At 36.0% G+C, this 10,387-nt stretch overlaps 1 protein-coding gene across 1 annotated transcript; it reads left to right on the plus strand.

Moving 5' to 3' along the window:
* The first annotated feature begins 1,138 nt into the window (after positions 1-1,138).
* Positions 1,139-6,782, plus strand: rbm7 (RNA binding motif protein 7). The gene is made up of 5 exons (XM_048169079.1): positions 1,139-1,350; positions 2,207-2,369; positions 2,739-2,826; positions 5,486-5,579; positions 5,720-6,782. The coding sequence occupies exons 1-5, from the start codon at positions 1,258-1,260 to the stop codon at positions 6,065-6,067; spliced, it is 786 nt and encodes a 261-aa protein (XP_048025036.1). The 5' UTR covers positions 1,139-1,257; the 3' UTR covers positions 6,068-6,782.
* The last annotated feature ends 3,605 nt before the right edge of the window (positions 6,783-10,387 follow it).

The raw sequence follows: 10,387 nt of genomic DNA on the forward strand, positions 1-10,387 counted from the left end.
AGCTCAATGTGTTTATTCTTATTGTTTAAATCTAATTTTCTTGATTTTTTGTGAGTACCATGCTTAACCATGCCTTAGAGAAACACACTATTTTCTGAAGTAGCTAACATAGCATAATCAGATGCAGATTTATATTTAGTAACAGTAATACAGCATTTTCTCCATCATACAGTACGTTTTCAAATGAATTGCATGCCATTCATCAACACAAGCCATCCGGCATTTAATATGATATTCTAAAATCGATCTATCTTACTGCAGTGTGCAACAGCAGCTGCCGTGCAAATGCACAGAGTAACGTTATGACATCATTTTCAACACTCTCAAATGTATCTAATATGATAAACAGAGCTGTGTTACCTCATACTCATGACCGGAAAAGCGGCGCCGGCGACTGTGTCATAATAAAAGTCCCGCTGCTCGCGGCGTGTGTTGCTCAATCGCTCCAGCGGCCTTGTTCAACTCCACAACATTCGCTCCTGCTCTGCTTCATACTACAGTAATGTTAATAATCTCATCCATGAACATGATTTATTCCCGAGTCCTATCCCTATTGTTTTTCACCGGCTGTGACGTGAAGACCACATGTCCCAAGATTCCCCGTTCAAACTTGGCGGCGTCATCAAGTTACGCCTTTGTTATGAATAGGCCTCTAGCGACCTCTAGCAGACAGAAAATATTACATATTGCACCTTTAATGAATAGAGGCTACTTTAGTCATTAAATAAGGTTAAAGACTAAAACACGCAATTCTTTTTTTTATTAGCTTTGTCACAGGCATGCTGCAGCAATAAAAATAACCTAACAATAGTAACCTATCTCTGTGTTTTATCTGTGACAGAGCCAAACGTTATCTCCACAATGCCAACAAGTGCAGCTTTCTGTGTTCTTGAGGTGTGACCGAAAAATCATTATATTTTAATTAACCTAATCTAATTTAAGCACATAGGACTAAGAGCATTAAGTTGGATATGTATTGACTTTCGCTTTATTAAAGGTGGATTTTATGGAAGCTTGTTTCCACCACAGGGGGAAAAGGTAATGCGACTTTTATCTCACACTAAGTTATATTCTTTAAACTGTGAAATAGCGCCTCCCTGTGGTCGGAATTGCAAGTTTGTGTCGTGAGGCGACTGTTCATCACGACAGTTGTTGCTCACACACGGCAAACGCGTTTTAAAGACAGATGTGTTGGTGATAAATTCAAGCTAACAGAGTTAACGCAATCAATCTGCTGGATTATCAATATTTTACAAAATGGGAATAGCCGATGAGGCTGACCGGACTCTGTATGTCGGGAACTTGGACCCTCAAGTAACAGAAGAAGTTATATTCGAGCTGTTTTTACAGGCAAGTGCTTTAGCGTCATTGATTAGCTTGCTAATGCTAACGCTAACGATTGATTGTTTGCTGTTTGTTGTTTGGAAAGTATTAAACGCGTGATTGACTGATAAGTACAATGGTGTCGTTTTAAAATGTGTATGAAGTGTTTCTTCTTTGACATCGATTTGCTCGAGATTTTATTTAGGATTCTGTACCGGTTTATTTTAACAGCTAACCTGTAAGAGGCATAACGTTATGTGTTTTTGCGCTGTTTATGTGTTGTTGTCGTCTTTGCAAACACACTGTATTCCTAGTTATTCCTTTGCATTGTCTCTATTTTGATTGATGTTTCGTTCATTAAGGCAGGTGAACACGGTAAACATTTCAATTAATAAATATCGCCATACTTCCCTATATGATTAATCACTGTATATTAGGATAGTTGTTTTATATGGCAGTATTTCTGAAAAGTTATGTTCAAATATGCAATAAAATATGCGCGAATTTACATTTCCAGAACGGAAATGTGAACATTGCATAAAGCCAGGTTTAAAATTCTTGTTGACATAAGAGTTGAATAGAAATCAGGCAAATTATATATGAATAAACCTTTCTGTTAAATGTTGCTGATGTGTGGATTACTGTCTGTGAAAGATGGCCTTTCAAGATATGTATTGTAGGTTCACTGAAATCTACTGACACAAATTGATAAAGTGTAATGAAATAAATATTAAAAATATGTATTATTTTCTTTCCACCAGTCTAAAAGAAGAACAATTGCCCTAAATCTCACAAATAACCAGTGAATGAAAACAGTGTTTTTGTCATTAGTTTCTTTCTTATGTAACATCAGAAGTCTCACATGTATTTCTCTTTCCAATAGGCTGGGCCATTGATCAAAGTCAAAATCCCCAAAGACAATGATGGAAAATCAAAACCGTTTGCATTTGTAAACTTCAAGCATGAAGTGTCTGTGCCCTACGCCTTGACCTTGCTCAATGGGATCCGTCTGTATGGACGGCAGCTCAACCTACAGTTCAGAGCCGGTAGGAATCTCCATATTATACTGCTTTAGTTTGTGTTCATTAGAGGTTTGTCATCTCAGCATAGCCACTCTTCAATCATTTCATGAGTTCATGAAAATGTTTTGCATTTTTCTTCAAGAACTTGATGTTAGAAAACTGTAGTAATTAAGGTTTCCATTGTACACAAAATTTAAAATCAATATTGACGCCAATTATTTGTGATTCAAGTGTGCAAATACTTGGCAATTTTATAACTCTGAAATCTTCTGTCATTTTGAAGCAGTGCATGGGCTTATCACATTGATTTTACAAATTAAATCAGAAAGAAAAAACACACCACAAAACAATAACCAGATTAATGGTCATCTAAATCTGTGGTGCTCTTAACAGGCAGCAGTCATATTAATCAGGAAGGCAAAAGTCCAGCGAACTCTCAAAACCCTAGTCCGGCGAATACACCAGGTCACCGCGGTGGAAGGTAATCTTTGTTTTGAATGTAGTTATTCAGTGCTTATGTTTACACCTGCTCTGAACATCTGTTTCAAGAGATCCCGTCACAAGATGTCAGCCGAGACAGATTTACATCTGGTATTTACTGGCATCTCAAATTTGTCTCTCGTGACCATTTGTGATTGGATTTCTTCAAGTGGCGTGTCTCTGATTTCATGACTGCATTCTTTAGTTACTATGCACTTATTTTAAATTCATCAAAAATGTATATTCTTTTTATTTATTTTTGTATTGGACAGTGTGCTTTTTTTCCATCTCTCTCTCTGTTTATATGCACTAATATTTAAAAGATTGGGGTTGGTATTAAGATTTGAGTTTTAGAAAGACGTCTTCTGCTCAACACTGCTGCATTCATTTGATCAAATTTTGTAATATATTTTAAATCGTCATTTATTCCTGTCATGCTGAATTTTCAGCATCATTACTCCAGTCTTCAGTGTCACATGATCCTTCAGAATTCATTCTAATGATGATCTGCTGCTCAAGAAACATTTGTTATTATTATGAATGTTGAAAACAGTTGTGCTGCTTCATATTTTTGTGGAAAGTGATGATTTATTTTTTTTTTTTTTCCAGAACTCTTTAAATACAACATTCAAAAGAACAGAATTTATTTGCATTATCTTTTGGAACATTATAAATGTCATTTTTACTGTCACTTTTGATAAAAATGAATGCAGCCTTGCTGAATAAAAGCATTAATTTCTTTAACAAAAAAAATCTTTCTGACCCAAACTTATGCAAGTCTAGGCCAGATTCACGAAAATATTAAGTAGTTAAGAAAATTCTTCAGGTTGATTTTAAGATGTTCGTAATGTTCCTAAGCGCAATTCCTGAAAAATTCTTAAGTTCTCAAATATTTTCTTAAGAAGAAAATGACTGAAAATGTTTTATAATAGCTACAACAAATTAAATACTGCCAATTTTTAAATATCTATCTATTTATTTATTTATTTATTTTTATTTTAAATGTAGCAATGACATCTTGATCATTTATTCAAATGTAAAGTGCATGAGATTATGCGTTTAACAAGATTAACCGGTTTTAACAGTCATATTAGAATTTACTTGCTGGGAAGTGGAAATATGGATTTAACCTGGACACAAAGAGAAGAAACAAGAGCTTCAGTAGGCAAGAGCTGGAGGTTCTGATAGGCCGCATTTACACTGCAGGTCTTGATGCCCAGTTCGGATTGGATTATATCATCCTTTTTTTTTTTTGGTGACCAGCTTACTTTTAAAAGTGACCCATATCGGATATCTGCATTTACACTACTCACTTGGCGAAACGCTCAAAGGTAGACATACTGACCTGGAAAAGATTAGGGTGAAAAGAAAGTAAAAACAGCGCAATTTGCAATGGACACACCATCTTTAAAGGTTAGCAAAACATTGAGTTGAGCCTTCGTCTGACTTTGCTCCATTGAAAAGTCATGTGATCTTGGTTGGTGTCCACTTCAGTTAATGTCATTCGTCACCGTTACTTTGTCAGTGATGTATGACTCGCATTAACAGGAATATCTGATCTGTGCTACATTGCAGACGCAAATGAACGTATCTGATTCATATCAGATTTATTTCCACATATGAATGAGGCCTAAAACCGACCTAAGCTCCAGTTTACACCTGGTATTAAAATGCGTTTTGGTCGATCGGATCACAAGTAGACGAGGGAGACACATACCTGTTTACACCTGGTATTTTAATCCATCTCTTTTGTCCACTTTCAACCACTTCTGTCCTGATTTCTTCAAGGGGAGGGTCTATGGGCTGGTAAATGGGGTATGGGTTTTGCAGATCTTTTGATCTAATTGACAAAATAAGCTCATGCAATTTACATGTGAACACGACCGGAGACGACGGGAAAAACATCCGGAGAGCATCAGCTTTCGTTTCTGCTCTGACAGCCACAAGACCATGGTGAATGCAATGAGTGTTAGAAATCAGGAATGGTGAGAGAACATTGTGCTTGGTATGTTTTTCATCTTCAAACCAATCTTGGGTCTTCAGCCGGCAAAGTTTAAATCTGTCTGGTTAGCGCGCTTCCCATAATGTTAGGTCAGTATGCGAAGAGTAAGCGGTCTTTTGTGCTGTTCGAACATATTCGACCACATGAGCGTTTCCACTACGAAAGCAATGTGGTCGAATGCGTTTTTGACTGCCTTTGAAAGTGGTCGAAAGTGGACAAGCTCAAAACGTTTTACACCTGTATTTAGCATCGTCCACTTGTGATCCGATCGACTAAAACGCATCTTAATACCGAGTGGAAACGGAGCCAAAGAGTATCAGAATGATACTCTTGGGAGGAAAAAAAATCAGAGTTGGGTCATTGAACCATATAATGTAAATGCAGCCCTAGAGGAAATTAGCGCAATAACTTATTTATGAATGATTTTAAGAACATTCTTTTCAAGTATTTGCATTCTTCTCAAGTTTTTTTTCTCAACAATGGTAAGGGAAAAACAAGAATTTTCTTAAGAAGTCTTTTAGGAATACCAATTATCCTTAACTTTTTTTTCTTAAGTTAGAATACCAGAAGAAAACATTAGTTAAGAATATATTTTTTCTTAAGAATGTTTGGTGAATCTGGTTGACCTAAAAACTTCTTTTCTGTTGTGGTCTGGCAGAACCCCAGAGCAGATGGGCTCTCCGTCCTACTCTCCTCCACAGCATATCCAAAGGTCTTTCAGTTCACCCGACAGTCTGCAGAGACAGGCAATGGTGAGGACACCTCTACATGCTACATTCAAAAATCTGTTAATATACATTTTATTGCAGCATGGGCTTATTTTAATATATACCCTGAAGCATTAAATTTGTCATTCACTTTATGACTTTTTTTTTTTTTTTTTATTATATAGATGAACAACGTGTGGCAGGTTCAGATGCAGCAGTTGCAGCAGTTCAATGGAGCCTTCCAGCAGAGCATGCAGCAGCTCCGGGGTTCTGCGGACGGTAACCCCTGGCAACAGGATTGGTCTGGCCAGCGCGGTCAACGCCACTCTCACCAGGACAATAACAACCATCATGGCAGAGATCAACGCCACGGAAACAACGGGAACAACTACGACCGGCATCGGCGTGATAGCCCGCGGGGTGACTTTCATCATCACGATGACCGCAGCGGAGGACACAACAGAAACTACCCCCCCGAGAGGCGGAGAGACTCACGGGACGGCTCTAGAGAGGGACGGTGGAAGCGCTTTTAGAAATCAACTTTAGTTGCATTTTAGTTCTCCTGAAAACCTTTTTGTTTTTTTTTATCAACTGTTTTTATAACATTTTGTTATCCTCCTAGATTTTTAAATTTCATATTTTTGGTGGATTATATCTTATATGTTTAAAAAAAAAAAAAAGTTAGCAGTACAACTATAGGGGGGTACAAATTTTTGATAAGGTTAAGGCATTTTGAACAAACTCTTTGTTGAGATGCAAGAACAAAAAAAAACAAACAAAATCAGTAAGAAATTGGCTGTTTATGTGCTGGCCTATTTTTAAAATACATGTTTTGATCTCAGGGGGACACCTATGTTTATACATATATATTTTTGTTTATTTTTAAGAATGTCCTTTTTTTGAGAAATTTCGGTATATACAACATCGAAATGCATAAAAGAATCAGATTTGCTATGGTGGATTTTGATTTTCTAGAAATTTGTAATTTCTCAGGATTTCTCATTATAAAGAATAGACTTTCAAATGCTTTGTTTGATTTAACAATGTTTAATGTTTTTTAAAAAACATATTGTTTTACTTTCTACGTTCCCCTTTTGGGATGAAATAATTGACTCTTAATTCATCATGACACTCTTTGAAAACTTGGAACAGTAACTAGTTTTAATACTTTTGTAAATACACCATTTTTATTGTCAAGTGCAACATTTGGTTATTTGTTCGTTTTCATAAAAGTCAATGTTCACTGAACATTTTCTGTTGTGATTTAATTTGTTGTTACACTCCTTTACATTGATTTATGTGTTTATCTAGTATTTAACTGATCATTACAAAAATATCAAACAGCTCTTATAGGGAACTTAGTAGTCTGTACCCATAGGTGGCGCCATACTTAATTCTGGTTGAAGCATATTTAGGCATAATATTTATGCTTCTGGCTTCTAATGCAGACTTTTAAAATAATGAAAATGTAGGGTTTCTGGGCTTTTTTTTTTTTTTTTTTTTTTTTTTTGTTACACAAGCTTAAAAATGTGTGTGACATCTGTTTTAAGTTTATATAAAACATGATAACAATTTTAAGTATTGCCAAAAAAAAATTGTTTTAAATTAGATTTAAGTTCCTACAGGAACATACCTGCCATAGGTTGCTGGGGTATTTGGCGGTCTATACCAGCTTGAACAAAGTCTACCAGGTCAGGTCCCACTTATTTAAAAGCTACTGCTATCCTATCTAAAGTGTTTTACTAAAATGGGATGATACTGAAAACGGGTACAATTTTGTAAAAGTTAGTATTTGTGTTCTTTATATAGAGCATTATTGTTTGCTCAGGTGTTGGAATTTGATTTGTATTTGTCATAAACTAAAAAAAAAATGCTGAGTTAAAAACAACCCTTGGGTTGAAATTGGGTTAAATGTTTGACCATTGGGTAGTTTTATTTAACTCAACTATTGTTTAAAAATGACTATATGTCTGGCTTAAAATGAACCCAAAATGGTTGGAAATTAAAAATCAGACACATAATTACTATAGAGGCAACAATACTAAAAGATGAACATTTTATTAATAAGCAATTTAATAAATGTTTAATTATTATTCATTAATGTATTAATAGCTTAAATGTTGATTCATTAAACATATTAATAAATGTTAATTTCCAACATGCTTTGGTTTCATTTTAAGCAAGCGATAGAGTATTTTTTAAACAACAGTTGAGTTAAATAAAACTACCCAGCTGGTTGGGCAAACATTTAACCCAACATTTTTTTAGAATGTACAAATGAAACATTTTCCAAGAGTGCTTCTTGACATTTAGAGGGAAATTAATCAAAAAACGAATTTGCCCACTTTTATGAACTCATTTTACGACACGTCTTATACTGTAGCCTACGTTCAAACTTGAAACATTAAGTCTTTAATCACTCGAGAATACATTCGCCAATTACCATAGACTACAATTACTACAACTGTAAATAATGAATATGGAATTTCCTGCAGTTAGTGAAGCTTTCAAAATATTTGCCATTTTGGCTAGTAGCCTAACAACCTATTCTTTTGCAGAAAATGGCAAAAAGGTATCAAGAAAACTTAAACAGTCGTGATACAATTAGCAGCAGTATTGACATCAGTGGTCAGCGCGCTCGCAACAACTAACGCGCTTGCAACAACACGGCGGAATCCTTTAATGTCCGATCTAAGGTCATAATGTGCCCTTCCGAAAGTGCTTTAGCTGCTAACAGCGGCTCCCGGTGTGTATGAAGCCGTACATCCCCACAAAGCTCCTCTATCCAAAAGCGGAGGTGCATTTGCACCCCGCGCGCTGAGCCCTGTGTCTCTCCATTAATCTGCGCAGGATCGGGTTCATAATGAAGCTGCCGTACTGGGAAACGCGTTATTGAGGAGCTCAGCCTCTGGACATCACTGCTTAATTGGTTGAGCTGCTTGGCGTCCGCGATCCAGAAGGCGGTGGCTGCACACTGTGCCCCTTCACTGTCTCTGTTCAAATTAATATATGAATTCGTCTTTATTATTAAGTTAAATAATACAGGCTACATTTTCTCTCCCATGGGATGATTTTAAAGAAAAAAACGCTTTCAACTTTATATTTTACTTTTTCCTTTATCCGTTTTAAATGGATAGTTCACCCAAAATGAAATTTCTGTCATTAAGTACACTCACCCTCATGTCGTTTTAAACCCGCAAGATATTTTTGATGAAATCCTAGGTTGTTGTTTTTTTCTATCTATCTCCCAAGGCAACAAAATTACAACATTCAAGGTCCAGAGAAATAGTAAAGACATCATTAAAATGGTCAGCATGACTACATGGTTCAACCTTAATATGAAGCAATGAGAATACTTTTTGTGTGCAAAAAACAAACAAATAAAAACAAAACAAAAATAGTGACTTCATTCAAGCCTTCTCTTCCGTGTCATTCTCCTACTCTGTTTACCTTCAGCGCTTCCAGGTTCTACATCAGAACGTCAGCTCCTCGCATGCGCATGCGTCGTGCTGTTCACGTGAACAGTGTCGGCCAATACTGAGCAGAAGCGCTGAACGTAAACAGCGTAGGAGAATGACACAGAAGAGAAGCTATTGTCGAATAAAGTCGTTATTTTTGTTTTGTTTTTGTGCACAAAAAGTATTGTCATCATTTCATAAAATTAAGGTTGAACCACTGCAGACTATTTTAATGATGTCTTTACCTTGAAAGTGTAAGATAAATTACTGTCTATTGAGTCATATGCCTACTATCTATCTATCTATCTATCTATCTATCTATCTATCTATCTATCTATCTATCTTCAGTTCACAGGTGCCGCAGTGAGTCCACTTCTCACACGGTCTGTTTATCTTGATATTCTGCTGTATCCCTCTGTTTTAAAGCCAGCAGCAGTTGTTCTCATTTCTTCCCTTTGATCGAGCAAAAAGAGCTCAAAGCTTTTCCAGTGGAGATCTCTATATTTCCTTTACATAATCCCTCACGCTTTGAACACGGCGGCTGTTATCTCGGATTCTCTGCGAGTTATATTTACTCTGATACATGGGAAAATGATAATCATTTGGACAGCGGACACACGGCTCTGGAAAGCAGAAACCCGACACTGCGCTCGATGAAGGAGTTCAGTGCGCCATGAACATCAAAGCTCCGGTCCATCTGTAATAAGCATCATAATGTCAAACAAAACTGCTGCTGTCTGGAAAGAGCTGTCTTTCTCACTTGTTCTGTAACAAAACCGAGAGAAATGTCTGTTCACCTCCATCATTTCACACGGTCAATACTGTCTGAACTGACACTGATATGAGAAACAGTTCGGGAACACCTGTTGATTCTGCCTCTTGATTCATGAAAGACTCTTACAGTACAGAAGCGATGCAGGGAAAATATGACTTCATTTATTTTAAAATTATTGTTTTTACAACGAATTTTGCTAAATAAAAGGAAAACAGAAACTTTTCAGAAATCTCACTGGAATTTATGTTTTATCGCCAATTATATGAACTGCGATTTCAAATGTATACATTATTTTTGGGATCTCAATGACCATTGAGAGTGTAATGCACAGTTGTAGGCTAATTATGACAATAATTATTATTATTATTACATAAAATTGCCGTTGCTCCTATTCCAGAAACTATAAACTGTTAACCACAAAAACCAAAACACATTCCGTCTGCACGGTTATGTATCAACTACACACAATTTATTATATTCGTTTTTTATGCCTTAGAAGGTTATGATTATTGAAAATCGAACATTTGATTATACTACTATGATTAAGTTTAATGTTGCAGTAAACGTTTACATTTTTTTTATTTATTTTTTTAAGTCAAGAAAACAAGTCATTATTTGAT

The sequence above is a fragment of the Megalobrama amblycephala genome, linkage group LG19 (assembly GCF_018812025.1).
Source record: "Megalobrama amblycephala isolate DHTTF-2021 linkage group LG19, ASM1881202v1, whole genome shotgun sequence".
Lineage (NCBI taxonomy): Eukaryota > Metazoa > Chordata > Actinopteri > Cypriniformes > Xenocyprididae > Megalobrama > Megalobrama amblycephala.

Bases quoted from the DNA above. Each gene is read 5' to 3' on its own strand.
- rbm7 (XM_048169079.1), top strand. From the start codon at position 1,258: ATGGGAATAGCCGATGAGGCTGACCGGACTCTGTATGTCGGGAACTTG. The intron at 2,370-2,738 runs GTAGGAATCTCC...TGCTCTTAACAG, and splicing joins CAACCTACAGTTCAGAGCCG to GCAGCAGTCATATTAATCAG. The intron at 5,580-5,719 runs GTGAGGACACCT...TTTATTATATAG, and splicing joins GTCTGCAGAGACAGGCAATG to ATGAACAACGTGTGGCAGGT.